Genomic DNA, 17,486 nt, shown 5'->3' on the forward strand with positions numbered 1-17,486 from the left:
AATCATTGAGTAATTAATTGTGAAAAGGTATGATAAATGTTAGTTTAGTCTGTTTCGTATCGGTGTCAGTACATATATTTACAAACCTTACATTTCTTATTTGGTTGAGAGTTTATTTTCTGGAAATCCTCAATGCATAACAACATAACAAGTGTGTGTTGCAATATGAATGCATGGTATCCGATGCATTTATCCTTGTATTTACATGATATTTTGATTTTAACATAATATAAATTCTCACAACTTAAAAAGAAAACATCTTTCAGGATGATTCAACAAGATTTAGAATGTTGTTAAATTTCAGAAAAACAATAAGTATTATTGTGAGATGTGCCTCATTAAGTACAAACTCAACATAACAAAAATATGTACTGCAACATTCAATTATACAATTTTAAGTCCAAAACATCTATACCATACGGTACATACAGAATGTCTTTTAAAGCGTCTCCTTAAAAAGATTGCTGTATTGTTTATGACTCTCTGTTGCTAGAACACTTCTCAGGGCAAACCAGAAATATGGCTGTGCTTGAGGATTGGTTGGCCACTCTAACACAGAACGCCTATAAAGTCTCTTCCTCAGCCTCAGGTACTTGGAATGAGAGGGTGACTTTTCCAGGAAGATTAAAATGATGACGTCATCTTTCTCATCCATAAGCCTCTGATGGGCCATGTAGAATGCTGTCTTGAAGTTCCCGCTCCTTATGTACCGGTTGGTGAGTATAAACATGGTCCTTTTGCTCTGATGGATGCTCTGGGAGAGGTTGTCAATCAAGGGACACCCAGGGATCCAGTCCCGCTCCTCCAAACACAACCTCAGACGGTGGTCGTCACACTCCTCCAGGTGAACGCGAAGCTCCTGCAGCACCCACTCGGACACCGCCGGGTCGCTCGTGTCGTACACCGCAAAGGCGTCGTAGACGTTCTGCGTGGACAGGCGGCTGTAGCCTTTGAGCTTGGCCATGCAGAAGTGGTAGATGTACCACACGTCCCAGAGGAAGAGGTGGCTGGATATGGAGAGGACGAGGAAGCCGAGGACGAGGGAGGTGAAGAGGATGTAGAGGATGATGGAGAGGTAGTTGTGCTGGCAGGCCTGGAGGTCCACTGAGATGACTGGGTGGCCCCTCTGCGTCCCAGGGGAAGAGCAGGTCACATCGGTGGCTAGCTTGGGGATGTTCACCTCAGTGCTGTTGAGCCACGTCACGAACCAGGTGGCGTTGCAAGTGCACAGGAATCGGTTGTTGTGCAGGAGTAACGTATCCATGTGGTTGACAACGTTATCTGGAAAGCTGGATGGTTCGATGTGTTGTAGGCGATTGAAACTGAGGTCCAGGAATTTCAGGCTGAAGGCATCCATTAGAAAATCCTGAGACAGTTTAGCTATACGGTTTTTACATAAAAGGAGCTTTTTCAGAGATTTTGTGCAGTTGGAGAGTATGGCAGGAACCTTTGTTAGGCCGTTATCACTGAGATCTAACACCTCTAAGTTTTGAAGGACGTTGAGCTCTTTCCAAGCAAAGGACGTCAGCTTGTTGTTGTTGATGTAGAGCTCAATGAGTTTGTCTGGCAATCCTCCAAATACTTGTTGGGGGATAAAGTTGAGGTTGTTGTTAGAGATATAAAGGGCTTTTAGATTACGCAGGTTTTTGAAGTAGTTAAAGTATCTTGTATCGCCATCCCTCCAAAACATGTCTAAACGGTTGTCTATAAACTGTAATGTCTCCAGAGACCAACTCATCATCTCTGTGTTTGTCGAGGTGGAGATCTGATTGTGATTCATTAACAATGTCTTCAGTTTTGGTAAATTTGAGGTGAAATTCAGCATGTGAGTCAAGCCCTCTGCTTCAAAGTAATGGTTGTTTTTGCTTATGTCTAAAATAACCAGATTTGTCAGCTCTTTAAATGCGGTGGAATAGAGCAGGTCCAGTCGATTTTCTGAGAAATCTAGATATTGTATGTTACTGAGATGAGTAAACTCAGAACCGTTTAAACTTTGGCTCATTGCATTTCCAGAGAGATTTAAACATCTGATGTCGCTAAGGTTTAAGAATCTAGAGTGAAGAAAGAATATATTATTCCTGCTGATATCAAGTGTTTTTCCAAACTGGCTGCAGTTGCTATTAACAAATGAGTTCACAATCCCAACTTCCTCCTTGTCTTTGTGTTTGCAGCTACGTGCAAACTCGTCGTATCTGAAATAGTGAACCTCTTTCACTTCTTCTCTGTGGTACTCAGCACCTGACATGGGGGTACCGTACATGGCTTGTCCTGAGAATGAAAAACCAGTAGGCCCCTCTGAGGGCAGCGATATTTTATTTTCTGACAGATTGATTATTTTGAAATGTTTCAGTTCCATCAAACTACTGAGGTTAGCTATTTTGATGAAATTGAATCCTAGGTCGATGACCGACAGGTTCGGAAGTAATAATAGTGGACTGATGCCCTCCAAGGTCAGTTCCTGAAAGACAAACCCCCGGATTCTGAACACTTTGAGAGACTTCAGAAAACAGAACGAGCGACTCAGGTGCAATGTCAGCGGATACATCTGTAAGGCGTAGTTAAACGACAGGTCCAATTCTTCCAGATTGGGTAGAGCCTGTGGGAATTTAGTGGTTGTTATGTCTTGTGCTAAAAAGTTGGATGAGAGGTCAAGAACTTGTAGCTTGCTGCAATTTTGAAACCAAATTAAACGAACATTTGTGACAGAATTACTGTGCATACGCAATATCCTGAGTTTGGACAATGTTTTAAATGCATCATCATCAATTTGAAGTGGAGAATTGTGAGGGCATGGGACACATGGAAAAGGTGCATTATAACAACGGGGGCAGTTTCCGCTTATGTCTAGGATCTCCAGGTTGGTTAGATTTTTAAAGTCCTCCTTGGTCACTTTCTCAATGTTGTTGTTGTAAATATATAACTCCCTTAGGCTTGTAGGTAATTTGGTTGGAATGTAAGACAAGTTGTTTGATTTAAGAGATAGTAATGTCATGTTACTAAGCCGTGAAAATGCCCCGTCCTCTATTTCATAAGAGACATTACATGGGTTACGATAATAACAGTTTTGGCCGAGATAAAGAATCTCCACGTTGGTGATATCTGAGAAGTTATCCCTCAGAATTGAATAGATGTGATTCACTTCTAGACTGAGTAGGATGAGGTTCTGAGGGAGACCTTTTGGTATGCTGGAGAGCTGATTCCCATCCAGATACAGTGACCGTAGACTCCTCAGCTTGGTAAAAGTGTCGTTCTCAATGGTCACACTCTGCAAGCACACGCGGTCCTTGGGGCCAACTTTGACAGGCACGCAGTTGCAGCGCATGTCTATCTCTGTGAGGTTCTCAAGCCCATAGAATGAAGTGGAGTTCAGGGCAGGGATGTGGTTGATCGTCAGGGTCAGATTGGTGGTGTTACTTGGGATGCCTTTTGGGATGAATGTGAGTTCTCTTTCGGTGCAGTCCACACTGACCACACTGCCATTGCTGATGAGAGAGACGTCACATGGTAGGGATTTGGGGTACCAATGCCCACCGGCTGATGTCGAGGACATCCACAGGACCAGAAGCCCCACACACACCTGGAGGAAGACACACTCTGGTTTCTGTCGAAGGGTCAGAGGAAAAATTTTATTACCAAAACAATCATGTTTTTTTTTCTTCTTCAGTACAAATATGCCTTCATAAAGAGCCAGGCCTCAGCTTCACTCAACCGTACATGGGGGTAAAACGGTTGCAGCGTAAAATAATTTAAAATAGAATAGGAAATACCTATGAATGTGGTGAATCATAATACAGCTTTTGTGGTTAATCATGTGGAAAAGGGGACCTTTTCTGTTCCATTTTCTTTTCTAACCCTAACATGTAACCAGTATTCCTTGCAGTATCTCTATTTCTTTTCTTGTGCTTTCCCTCTTTACACCTCCAGAATTAATACAAACTAATCATTTAAATGGTTACGCATTGGGTCCTGAATACTAAATAGAACAATATTCTACTTACCATTGTGTGTGATAGCAAGCAAAGTGATACTCCTTGGCATAGGTCTGATGTTTTGCCTGGTGTCAAGATGTGGAGAGCTGTTCACTAAGAGCGATTACAGGCTTTAAGATGATCTTATATGAACAGGGTGATGAACTTCAAAGCAACAGATGTTTTGTTCTATAATTAGTATTCATCACTTCCCTATTGTATCATAAAAGATTCATCTTGAACTGTGAACTTGTAAATATTTCTCAAGGTTCCAAAATGACTGAATACAAGAGCTTAAGAAACTAGCATGTGTTACATTTTAACATCCACATGCAAGGAGTAACATTAGTTTTTTTGGATGCTGGTGACATGTCTAATACTGTATGCTGTACGTCACAGTATCAGATCAAAATGTTCAGTAAATGAAAGTGAATCTTAAGAGTTGGTTAGGAATCTTGAGGGAAACAACAACACTGTCTAACTTCCCATCAGGTGGTCATGTGGGAAATAGAGCACAGACACCACACAAATGTGGGGTTTGGCTAGTCCAACATGCTTGCACACAGTTCACACCCACAGTCACGCACACAGATGTGAGTGCCAACAAAGCCACAGTACAAACTCCCTGTGCCATCATGTTGTACTGTGTACATTTTATGTGTACATGAAAATTTAAAAAACTGTTCACATATTATGTACGTTTTATTTTGTTGTACATTTTGTAAATTTGTATTTTTTTCATTATGTTTAAATGTTCACTGTATGCTCCTGCCCACCACAGTAAATTCCTTGTTTGTGACCATTTACTAGGCGATTAATTAAGCAAGCCCCGCCGCGAGTCCGTGGTTTACGCTGATTTTAGAACAGGTAAGGGGAGTTGTTAGGCACGACGCGAATTGCTTTATTCTAAAACTGTTACTACAAACATTTGATATGGTTTCATCAATAAAAACAATTAGAAACAAAATCGTTTAATAATAAACCGTCATTCTTCCGCTAATACAAAGTATAGTTCTTACATAAATCGTTGCCACGCAACAGCCAGATAGACATCTTTGCCGTCTTTTTCCATTTGAAATATTCGATGCGCAGTAATATGGAGTGTTAAAGAATGTTATGAGGACAACCTGTGAGGTTATGCTGGATTTTACAACGGCATGGAACGCGATATAGCCAATCACAATCAAGGAAGGGAACAACCAGTTTTAGAAACATAATTCTGATTCTGATTCTGACACTACCCAGCCATCACACAGAAAACAGCCATCATGATTCAACCTTTACCATTACCCTGTAGTCAATGGTCAAATGTGGTGTGCAGCTAAACGTGGATCCTGTGAGTTTGGGTATCAATAATTCCCTTCAATATCAACAGATGGTCCCTAAGATTAACCTTGAGAGAGTGAATTAATAGGTTAACAGTGGATAGTAGAGAAAAACGTCCTTAGCATGCAGAATGTTACAATATTAATAAAGGAACGGATAATCAATTGCATGAGATTTCAACTTTTAATACGTAGTTGCGGTGGCAAAAATAACAAGTACATACTCAGTGATCATGTGCAAAGTATTCATAAAACTATGTTGAATTCAGAAAATGCAAAAGACTGAGGTCATGTGGATTGTTTGATCATATAATATGTCTTGTCTTGCGCATTGATTTGTCTAGAGCTGTTAATATCATCTTTTATAATATCTTTGTCATGTGCAATATGTAACAATGTTTATACATAGAGTATTTAATACAAATAAGGGAAGGACATACACCTATCAGGGTTCATCTGCACAATAATACCCACAATGTGTTTATCATTAATTGAAATTATAGCTATCAGGTAACATCAGGTGATATAATCTTAAATTCACTTCTTTCCTCTCTGTGGCCTGAATATAATCTCTTTTAAAATTGTCATATTGTTTCATATAATTCATTTTACTTTACATATCAAACAAAATATACACAAGGCAAGGTTTGTCACAGCAGTTCACATTGGTTGGGTAGAATGAACCCCCGTCTCCAATGTATGGCTTTGAAATCTCTAATGACACTGTGTAGACGGACGTGTGTTTACTTACTGAACAGTGTTTTAAGTGAGGAAGTTAGAGTGTTGACAATGGCAGACATGGTGGCGGAGTGACGTGCCAACGTGTTCACACTTTGGCCACTAGGGACGCTGTCCCAAGCCGCTTCCGCAGCATGGAGCAGACACACGTAGTTCAAAATGAGCTCGTCCACCGTGGCTCCCACCGCTCTCTGCTGGGCCGGGCTGCCCGGGCCGTCCAGCAGGGACATGCAGGCCTGCGTGAGGCAGCAGAGCGTGTGGAAGCTGTGAGTCAGGCTAAGAAGCATCTCCTCTGGGTCGCTGTGCACCATGGCCATCTGACTGCAGGCGCTGCCCAGCGCCTTGGCCTCCACTGACAGCAGCTGGCTGTACTTCCCCGGGTCTGTCTCGTCGACCTCTGACCTCCCGCTGCTGTGTTCACGGGAAACGCTGGAGCGCACCAGAACAATCATCTCCAGGGCATCTCTCCGTGCGTCTGGAAACCCCCTTGGGAGGCTATAGGTCTTGCCCTTCATGGAGTTCACTCGGGCAAGCCTGGCTTTGAGGCTCATGCCTTTTACGCTGGCCCTGTCGAGCTGCTCGGCTATGTGAGATCCTCCAGGCACATGCAGTGAGACTGTGCTCTTCGCCTCCTCATCTCTGGAGGTGGCTTTCTGTTCCCCAGAGGAGAGTCCCTGTGAGGCCTTTTCTCCATCTTCGTCATCAGCATCCTCCCGGGTGTTCCTCCTGAGAAAGCAGTGGCTGAGCGGTCCGTGGCACCTCCAGGTGCCCGTGTCCGGCCTTGGCACGGCTCTGAGTTGCTTGGCATCTCTTGAAACTGGCAGCATGATGGATGCCCTTCTAATGAGCTTACTGCCTGTGGTGGGAAAACTCCCAGAGCCCTGGGACATGCTCTCGGACAGTTTCTTGGCAGAAATTCCCCCTTGTGTTTTCGGGGGGTCAGGTGACCGGGCGTCATGGCCGCTCCTCCCGCTCAGAGTGGCTTTGGTTTTCTTCACCAGAGCCTCAAAGCTGCCAGAGCCTATCGTCATGCTGCTCCAGCTTCTCCGCAGCAGCCTGAGTGACTTCCTGAGGCCACCTGCCTTGGGGTCACATGGGGGCAAGCTGGAGGGGTAAGCCTGGGCGGGTGGAAGGGGCTGGGGTTGGAGCTGTGGCCCACGGGGCTCTGTGCTACTGTTTAATGATGCTGGTGAGGTGGTGTTGGTGGTGGTGGCATTGACCTGGTTTGAGAGAGCTGAGGATGGTTCCTCTCCACCAGCCTTCTCCAGCTGTGTGCAAGCTACACTAGGGGTAGGAGAAAAACAAAGAGAATTGTTAAGCATCTCCCTTTCTACAAGCTTTGATCGGCAATGGCCGATTCTTAATGATATAATCAGAGGATCTCTCTGGCATGACAGGTTTGACAACGTCGCCTTTTCCCTGATCATAATAGTAAGTGTCTGTGTGTGAAGAGAGATGACATTCCAGTCTGATGTGAATCATCAAGTAGCTACACATACATTTCTCATATGAAAAAAGAAGTTTGAAAATACTGTTGATTATGGAAGTGTTTCAAGTTTATCATGAGTGACATCCTCGATTTTGACTTTCCCTTTGATCCTAAGTGCTTAATAATTCTAATAATTCAACGGTTCACTTGATTCATCGCATCCAATTAATTTGCAATTGTTTTCATTCACCCAGAGATCAAAGGGAGCACAGCCCTATGTAGTTGTACCTGTGGTTTCTTTTATCTTGGGCATCCGGTGGCCCCCATCCCTCGCTGTGCCAAACCCAGGCTCAGCACTGGTTGCTGCGTGGATCTTGCGCAGCAAGGTTGGGTCCATGTTAGCATGGCTGACCCTGCCCTGGAGCCCCTGTCCCTGGGCTCCATAGGCCTTCTCCTCCCCGGACACATAGCCCAGGCCCTTGAGGGAGGTCTCCGACAGTAGGTGCAGGTTCTCCCCTGTGCAGAGGGGGGAGTCCATGGGTGTGACACAGCTGCTGCTGCCTGTGCTGCACCCAGCGTCAATGGAGGAACACTGGGAGCTCTGGAGAGAGTGAATGCCTTCACTCTGGAGGGAAGACATGCGTTTAGCCAGGTGGTACTCATACTGTCTGGTGACATCCTGCTCTGTTGCTGACATCCTGCTTAGCTGCTGTTGCTCGCTTCGCTGCTGTAGATTGGCGTCCTCCGCGCTCTGGGGGTCTTTGGCAGGGGAGTGTAAACGAGCGTCAAACTGCTGGCTTCTCTCATCAGAGTCCTGCTTGTCTCCCTTCATTGTTTCCCCGTCAGCGTGGGAGGCCTGTGAGTCACTCACGCAATCCGGAGAGAGAACGTCCGCCATTTTGTTCCCATGCGACCGCTGCTGCCATTTTTGATGCCTCTCTCGAAACGGAGTTCGACCTAAGTCCAACTGGTTCATGTACTGAGAATCTCGGACAGTGAACGCATTCAACTTCCCCACCAGATGAGGCAGCTCCTCTCTATTCGGCTCCTGGGTGTTGGCGTGACATTTGTCAGCTACATCGCCATGACTCCTGCTCTCCTCCTCTCTCATCTTCCCTGGCTGTCTGCTCATCATGGAGCCCACGTGCATCTTACTGAAGTAGTCAGTCAGGGATTTGGTCTCCATGGTCTCAGGCTCCATCTCTCCCCCGTGTGGGTGGAGGATCTGGGAGGAGGACACAGCTGAGGACCTGGCCTCGTCGTCCTGGGTCTCGGGGGCCGCCCCATCCTCGCAGGGGGTTACAGGGAACTCGGTCTTCTCCTCGGTCAGGGTGTGGTAGCCCTCCACCGTGGCCACGTACATCCTCAGGTGGCTCTCGGAGAGCTTGTGAGCAGCGGCCAGCTCTGAGCTCTCCGTCATCTCGGAGGAGTTGGTCTCATTGCCGGAGTCTGAGGAGGACTCTGGGCTAAAGACCCGGGATATTTCTACACCTGTGTGCCACAGAGAGACAGACGGCTCGTTAAAAACGTCATCCAGCACCTCACGACTCATGTAACATAGCTCCATCTTTGCATTGTTTGATACATTTGTTTTTACACATTTCGTAAATGAAGTAAAAATACTGTTGGCATTCCAATTTGATTGGATGTAGGCATAAGTATCATATTTTTTAAAGTGATGCTTTTCTTTCTACAAAATACTTGAATGTGTTTCAAGTGCTACTTTGTCATTATATAAAATTATAAATCAAGCATAATGATCAACAAAACAGAGAGCTTCTAAAATGAGTGATAAAATGTTCAAATGAATGAAACAACACCGACACAAAATGGAAACATAAAACAAATGGGATTTTATTGAAAAATTAACAACAAACAAATTAAAAGTGGCTGTGGCTGGAACATTGTGTGGTGTTAATGAATAAATGTTACAATAGTGTAAGAAGAACCTGTGCTATTTTCTGACTGGGGGTGACTCTCATCCTCTGATGCAGCCAGGGCCTCCAGAGCCTGTAAGGTGGACACCATGGCATCGTCCAGCGGACCCTCCGGGCCCTCCTCGCCCGGGTTGGGCACAGAGTCTATGACAGACACGGGGATGTCATCCCTGGGGCCCTGGCCCCTCCTGGAGGGCCCCTGGGCCCCATGCTGCTCCTCCTCATCAGAGCTGTCCCTGAAGCCGGGGGGCGGAGCGGCGATGGCCAGGTTGAGGGAGTGCAGCAGGACATCGCTGTCTTCCTCGTCGTTGCCCTCCGGCGGCGGGGGGAGCGACGTCAGGTCGATGATGTCGTCGCTGGAGCCGGACAGGGTCAGAAAAGTGGGCTTGTCCATCTCGCCCATCATCATGTCCTCCTCGCAGCTGACCTCGTCCTCGTCCTCGGCCTCGTCCGTCGTCTCGGCGTAGCAGATGTCCCTCAGTAGCGGCTCCTCGATGGCGCCGTACTGATAGCTGTCCGCCTCCATGATGGGGTCCATGATCTTGTAGTCCTCCTCCAGACGCTTGTACATGTGCCGGTGGTTGTCCAAGATCTCCGGGCTCTTGTCCATCAGCCGCTGGTAGCCTAGATTTTGGGGGTCTAAAGGAGGCTCCCCGAATATGAAGGAGACCTTGGCGCTGCGGGGGGAGTCCTGGGGTTTGGCTCTGGGGACGCTGAGGAAAGGGAGGGGGTAAGGCTGGTGAGGCCCTCGGCTGCACCTCTCCGCTCTCTCTGCCATGTGCAGGCTCTGCTGGGGCTGGTGGATCTCCGTGATGTAGACGGGAGGAACGTCACTCTCACTTCTGCCATGCTCCATGAACTCACAGTCTCGGTCCTGTGGCTCACGACCATACCGCTGGTTGCTGTGGTCCTCGCACGGAGTGCTATACGTCCACTCGATGGCCTGGTAGTTCTGCTTTATTCTCGCCTCGTGACCTGAAAAGAGGAAACACAAAGAGTTGGTTTGACCATTTCCTGGAACAGTATGTTGGTGAAATGTCATTGGCTTTTTATATTTCGCTCACTTCGATCTGTGTTTCCTGTGTTGCTTTTGGCCATGTTAAAGATTGAACGACGAGAGTCCACCAGTAATCTGTAGTAGCCAGCAGTCAAGCAGGCTAGATTCATTGCATCGACCGACTCCATTAACAAGGTGATGGGCTGTGAAACAAGCAGATAAGGGAGACAACAATAAACACACACTGAATGAGAAAGGACTGTGGAGAGAGATTAAACCAAGTGCCCAAACAGGACTGCATACTTAGTGATCGTCTAATTAGTCTCCTACACATACTAAATACATCTGCCAAACAATCAACAGCCACTGCATACAAATGGCGTGTATAACCAGCCGAGTCATGTGACTCAGAGAGCGTTCTGACCTTCACATCCAGAACGTGGAGCTCCACCCGGACATTCTTCTCGTCCTCAGTGTACATCTCGATGCGGTTGACGTGGCTGAAGTCTGCCAGCAGTGCCACCAGGTTGGTCTTGGTGTTGATGACGTGGCTGATGCCATACCTGGGCCCGACCAGCAGGGTCACTTCTGTGTGTTTCTCTCCTTGCTGCAGTGGCAAAGCACAGGAAGCCATTTTAGGAGGAAGACAAAAAAAAAGTATCTTGTTGGCGTGTGAATGAGTCGATTCTGGCCTGATTTTTTTTTTTACTGTGATTATTGATTTGTGATAAGTCCGAGAATTGACTTACCAGTAGAACGGATTTGAACACCCGGCCTCCATACAGTCTCAAGTCACTGAGATACTTCAGGTAGTGCACTTTTGCCTGCAATGCCGTCAGCTGGGGGAGGAAATTAACAATTCACTGACATGACATGAAATGTGACACAGGGAAAAGCAAGAATAAGATTGTTTACTGTGTAATCCTCATAGAATATGTTATGTATTACTAACTGTTTGGGGACAATGTAACAAACCATGACATTGCTGAACAAAGGTTTCTTTTAAAAGCAGGTTAGTCTTCCACTAGGAGGCAGCATATACCACAATGATTCACTGGTTAAAGGGTGGTAGAAAAAGACAAGAATCTACTGTACCTTTTTACCAGGAGGCACCAAGTTCTGGTTGGTTTTCAGAATGTGTGTGAGTGCTTTCTTGATGTTCTTCTCCTTCATGCTGGACAGTACTGCAGGAGGCAGGAACAAAGCCAGACCCCACTCCTTCCTGGAGACACACAAGTCAAAATACTCAAGTACTCAAGTACCAAAAGAAGACCTTCTGTACTCCACAGCAAATCTATACAGAGACCAGTGGCCATGAGTCAACATTCCTGATCATTATAAAATGTATTACCTCCTACGTAGCATGTGCATTGATTACCGGACGGGGAGTCAAGAAAATCAATATCTATATGAATTACTGTATTTATGATACAGTCATCAGAAACTAAACAAATGCTCTGCAGCTGTTCTGTATTAATCTCTGGACTAATCACCCCACTGGCAGTTAATCAAAGAAATAAACTGTAGAGGTCTACATGGCCTCAGTAAGAAGGAAGAACACCCACTCCTCCATGAAGCCCTCAGCCAAGCCAGAGAAGAAGGACCTGACAAAGGAAGACATTCAGCTGCCCGATGGTGTAAACTACAGCAGCTAGGAGGCCGGCCATCAAATCAAACCTGTCTCGACCTGGACTGCAAAGGCGCAGTGTGAAATCCGATCTACTCACTCAATGTATTTGAGGGAGACTTTCTGGGACTGCTTGGTGTTGATGGTGAGGATGTACATCTGCAGAGCGGCCAGACGCAGGGCCGTGTCGTATTTCAGCTCCGAGCCAAATCTCTCCAAGACAACGTCGTTACAGCTCTGGAGGGGCAGATGAAGGGGAAGGGGGGGAGGGAGGGAGGGGTCAGTGGGATGACTCCAGTTATTATCCAGCTCCTGACAGTGTACTTTTATTCTGTATTTTTCACAGTTTATATTTCAGAACTATTTCCAAACGAGAAAGTCTGAATAGTATTTTGTATTTGTATTTTGTACTTGTATTTTGACAAGAATTCACTACATGTTTTAGAATGTAAACATTTCTCATGTGATGTGTCTTCGAGAGGGGTTCCCTAAAAACGGGATCCCAGTTGAGATTCACTTGGTAAAATGAATGCAAGTCAAGCAAACGTAACTCAAGTAAAACACATCTTTGGGAGCACATAACTCTGTGGTCTAATAGCAGCTGGTAATCACCTGAACATAGAGGTATTCAAACGCCACAGCGTCTCTCCTGAGCAGGTCCACCGGGTCCTTTGGGACGAAGCTTATGCGGAAAAAGCATTTCATCTTGTGTGAACCCGGTCTCTGTGTCACCTGGGCCACAAGACAAGTACATGGAATGACTCAATAGCAGGCTATTAAGTAGCATGAATAATTCACTGAAAACTTGAACTGATTTGGTTGTTTAAAGGTGACGTAAATGTGACCCCAGATATTCAGCTCACAACAGAACAGCTTCACTCTAAGGTTAAAACACATGATCTTAATCATGGACCAGCTATGATCTCCTCATTGGCGGATGATAATGAGCCCCATTTACCGGAACGTTGGTTAGGAGGTGAGAAAATGTGCATTGACACAGTCGGAATCATTACCACCTACAGTGTAGAGCTAGCCCTCTGTGATGTAATAAGAGGGCCTGCATGCTGTTCAACTTCACAACCCTCTCTTCACGCTCTCATTTAATCTGGCGCGCTCTACTGTGAACACAAGACTTATACGTCGCCAACACATTCTAACTGAATGATGAGGCAATATTCTGTGAATTGCTGCTTGGGATTCCCTCCACCGTGGAGCTCACCTGAGTAAGCATCTCCTGTTCGTGTAGCAGCATGAGCTTGCTGGCCGTGCCCTCAGATCTGTGCTCCAGCATCAGAGAAAAGTGCTCGATGCTCTTAATGGATAACTTCTCTTGCAGGGTCAAGATGACATCCTTTTAGAAAGACACATTCCTTGTTAATTAATCATACCTAGTACATGCTGTGCAGACGTCATGTGCAAGCCCTGCCACGCGAATACAAATTATTATTATCTGGTGCAGTATTGCAAGCAGAAATGTGCAATCCATCCACATGCAAAATCAGTGGACAAGTTCAATGACAGTAACGAGACATCCTAAAATTGCACACACAAACTAATGAAAAAGATGGAATCATCAACCTTGTTGTATAATCTTTCAGTAACGTACACATTTAGAAGGTTTTTCTCAACACCACAGGAAATGCTCTGGCCTACTTCTGTGTCCACCACAGCTAATTAAACTCAAGCTGATGTGAAAGTGTGCGAGTGCATTGGGAATACACTTTTAGACAATTATAGAGTCATAATTAAATAAAGATAATAGGCTACTTTATGCCACTCTGATGAACATAACCTTACATAACCTATATGTGGACAATATACTACTATGTACTATGAATGTACTATGAATTATGGAATGGTTAAATGGAGAGTTCGTTTTTTAGATATATAATAGCTCTTGAGATGTTTTTAGTACCACGCAGGACTTTCACCCACCTTAATGGACGTGTTACTGTCGAATTTAAAGGACTTTGTCTGTCCATTCTCCAGATACACCTTGAGAACATTTGGCATGAAAAGCAGTGAGTTGTCCTTCACAGTTTCCTGAGTGGGATGAAAATGAAGATTATCAGGTACTGTTTTCAATATCCACCTACATGTGTAACAGATTGTACGTATATATATATATATATATATAACAAATGGTCAAATGGTATTAAATGTTGATTGCCTCAGAATCTAGCATGACCTGAAACCAATGTGTCAGATGGAGTGTTGCCTGCTCTACTTACTGGGACCTGGCCGTTGATGATGACCTCTTCAGCAAAGCGGACTTTGACTGGATTAGACTTTAACTTGGCCTTTTTAGCTGCACTGATGAACGCAGATTTGGGTGACTTTAAGAGCAGAGAGGATAAAAAGAAAAGACAGTTGGCAACAGTTCTGCAGTTCCCCGTCAGACAAGTCAGTGAGTCCTCAGTGGTCCGTTTATGAATGCCATCCTATAAAACTAGCAAGGCCACCTTACAGCCCCTTTAGTATAGTAATTCTCATTAGAATGAGGATCATCAGCCCTGTATTACATTTAGTCACTTTTATCCAAAGTATTACTGTAATTGAAGACATAAAGTAGTGGGACGAGGCAGTGAGAGGAAGGACACCTCACTGGTGGCTATGTCTTTGTCACGACCATGTCTGATAAATGAGAACAATTCCAGTCTGGATTATAGGAGCCACTCCGATCCCCTTGTGTTGTTTTACAAGACACACAGTCCTTCTTGTCTGCTAACTATTTCTCCATGAGGGCCGTTCCAGCAGAATACCATCACAGCTCATCAGGCTATTCCCCCTGGCACACATGCATAATTCTGAGAAACATGATTAAAGTAATTTACTGATGAAAGGGTGTAATTGGTATGACTTCTCTCATTGCACATATTATAAAGTAATGAATTGCCCAAATGGGCGCAATTAATGCCATTGTTTTATGAGTGAAGTAGTTTCCTGAAATGAGAAAGTTGGTGTTTGTACTGTCGTTTCTTTCAGTTAGCCAGGGTATTACTACAGTTCTACCCTTACTTACAGGGCTTGCAGAGACGTATGGCCATAATTCATTTCTTGCAATCACAAAGTCAACAATGTAATCAGATCCACACACAAGCAGCCAGTTGAAGGGTTTTCCTCTAGGGTTACTGTGAAGCGTTTGTAGTGTATGAAACCTTTGAAGATGGAGAGACTTACTGGATACGGCTGGACAACTGTCAATAGGATGGACTGCTTGCAGCTCCTACAGGACACACACACACATAACCATTAAGACACACTCACTGACAAAACGTCATTAAATATTTAAAGCTCAATTGTCACATCGACGTGAAGAGGATGTTAAATAATCAACGACAGCAGGTTTTGAGAGGAGCATAGTTCCCATAATGGAGGACCGCTCATTGCTGTTAGAAGGAACGCACAAATACGGCCTAGAAAACAACAGAACCAATCTGTGTCAGCCATGCCTGGCTCTTCCTCATCTTTGTAAAAGCATAGTATTTCACTGCAGACAAAGCCTGGTGGAGGCCGAAGGGGCCGAGACAAACCGACTTGCGTATCGGCATATTTCACAGCACTTATCTACTGTAAAACTGCAGCACAGGTCATATGAGGACTCTGGCCTCTCAGGTGGTCACTCAACCAAGTCAAGCACATCAATCTCACAGGGCTTGTGACGAGAAAAAACCTTCGCTACCGGCTCAAATTGTACAGTTGTATGACCTGAATGGTGTAGAGGTTGACAAGAAGGGCCATGTTATCATGAGATTGTCATCCTTCACACAGCTCTAAGACAAATAGGGCAATCGAAGCCTCAACAGCCTTTAGGCCTACTGTATGAATGTTTACTTTAAATTATCATTGTTGTATTAAACATGCAACTATAAGGACGTTAGCACAGTCCTTAATGGGTGAAAATTGGTAGTAGGTCAATAAATACCTAAATACTGTTATTTATTCCGACCCATAAATTCATTTTTCATAATTCACCTTGGAAATACAGAATGTCAGGCATTTGCTTGGCAACAAAACACCATGACAACAGACACTGGACAACTACAGCACAGCCAATCTACCAACTGAAGGCCCCTCCAGTCTTCTACTGTGGGCCGGAGGCTGGCAGCTCCCCCATACCTGACGAGGTCGATGACCCTTTCTCTGGGGGCCGAGCCGACAGCCTCGTCGTTAATCATAATGATCTCGTCTCCCGGGACCAGCCTCCCCTCAGACGGGCCCCCTGCCAGCACACATGGGAGAGGGGTTAAGTGGGATTAATGGTACAAGATCAAGCTATAATTCTTGATTTTATGGATATGCTGTTTTCCAGTACATACTGTAGGGTAAAAGGTGGCTCATTCATTCAGCCCTCTTAAAAATCTGGATGCATCACTACAATACAGCCTGTGGTTTGTTTTCACCTCGTAGTAAATGTAGTACCTCTCTTTCATTATCCTGTGCCCATTGGTACATTTTGGCTTGTTGATACGGTGATGACATAATGAGGTTCATTGGGAGCGTCTGTCATGCTTTACCTGGAGTGACTGAGCGGACCACCACTGGTTTCTCACTGCCTGCTACGAAGCCAAAGCCCAACACTGGGTCCCGTCTCATCTCCACCTTCCGGGGGGCCGGAGGAACAAACCTGTCAGAGTCCAGACGGACCTCCTCCAGGGAACTGCTCTGAGACACGTGGCTTCACATGAAAAGGAGAAAGAGAGAGCGAGGCAAAGAGGGAGAGAGAGAGAGAGAAAGAAGTAGAGAGAGAGGGGAAGAGAGAGGGAGGCAGAAAGGGAGAAAGAGAGAAATAAGTAGAGAGAGGGAAAGAGAGAGGGAGGCAGAGAGAGAGAGATGAACATATTAGCTGAGAGATTATAGTCATTATATTATATTGGTCCACACATCTATCTTGTACTACATCTTTTACATAGAGTCAATATCCACATTGTGATAAAAAGGTATTCACAATAATATTCTGTACTAAGCATTACACTGAACCTTCAGAATATAAAATACAACTATGGCTTTTGCCCAGATTCTGCCATTCTACAGTACTAAAACATTTACTGTAGTAAATGTCATGTTGCTTAATGGTATGGCATCACAGGATGGTTTTCCATGTCTAAGACATTGAAAGCGAAAAAGGAGAATTTAGTCTGAAGTAACCAACTAGTGGGAAGCCTCAAAATAGAATGTGTAGGCGATGACAATCAAGCTGCCATCTATCTGCAACAGATCCACACATTCAACTTCACCAAAAATATCTGAAGAACAATTCACATTTTTACACATTTTATTACACCAGTACTACAGACTTGACCAATTAACAGTTCAGTAGCAGCTCACTTGAATGTGTATTGTATTATAATTCATCCATGGGGTTCATTAGGAGCAGGAGAAGGAGCGAAAAAGGTTGTGACTTCTCTCACAGAGTGTAGGAAGGTGGTGATTAGGCCTCTTCCAAGCCAGAGATACGGTGCAGC

The 17,486-nt window shown here is 45.0% G+C and overlaps 2 protein-coding genes across 2 annotated transcripts in view; both read right to left on the bottom strand.

Moving 5' to 3' along the window:
- Positions 1–188: 188 nt before the first annotated feature.
- tlr7 (toll-like receptor 7) lies at positions 189–4,072 on the bottom strand. The gene is made up of 2 exons (XM_047046314.1): positions 3,999–4,072; positions 189–3,601 (listed from the first exon to the last, which is right to left on the bottom strand). Exons 1-2 carry the CDS (start codon positions 3,999–4,001, stop codon positions 440–442), a joined length of 3,165 nt encoding a protein of 1,054 aa, XP_046902270.1. The 5' UTR covers positions 4,002–4,072; the 3' UTR covers positions 189–439.
- A 1,468-nt stretch (positions 4,073–5,540) lies between these two features.
- The window catches only part of frmpd4 (FERM and PDZ domain containing 4), a 37,157-nt gene continuing 25,211 nt past the window's right edge, over positions 5,541–17,486 (bottom strand). The window contains exons 6-20 of the mRNA XM_047046312.1: positions 16,539–16,699; positions 16,141–16,243; positions 15,202–15,247; positions 14,253–14,357; positions 13,957–14,064; positions 13,241–13,372; positions 12,634–12,753; positions 12,122–12,258; positions 11,490–11,616; positions 11,144–11,233; positions 10,819–11,001; positions 10,462–10,597; positions 9,410–10,372; positions 7,749–8,951; positions 5,541–7,310 (exon numbers count right to left, since the gene is read on the bottom strand). Of these exons, the coding sequence (XP_046902268.1) occupies positions 6,037–7,310; positions 7,749–8,951; positions 9,410–10,372; positions 10,462–10,597; positions 10,819–11,001; positions 11,144–11,233; positions 11,490–11,616; positions 12,122–12,258; positions 12,634–12,753; positions 13,241–13,372; positions 13,957–14,064; positions 14,253–14,357; positions 15,202–15,247; positions 16,141–16,243; positions 16,539–16,699 (4,888 nt within the window). The 3' untranslated portion in view covers positions 5,541–6,036. The remainder of the gene's footprint in view (positions 7,311–7,748; positions 8,952–9,409; positions 10,373–10,461; positions 10,598–10,818; positions 11,002–11,143; positions 11,234–11,489; positions 11,617–12,121; positions 12,259–12,633; positions 12,754–13,240; positions 13,373–13,956; positions 14,065–14,252; positions 14,358–15,201; positions 15,248–16,140; positions 16,244–16,538; positions 16,700–17,486) is intronic.

This window comes from Hypomesus transpacificus, chromosome 23, assembly GCF_021917145.1.
Source record: "Hypomesus transpacificus isolate Combined female chromosome 23, fHypTra1, whole genome shotgun sequence".
Classification (NCBI taxonomy): Eukaryota; Metazoa; Chordata; class Actinopteri; order Osmeriformes; family Osmeridae; genus Hypomesus; species Hypomesus transpacificus.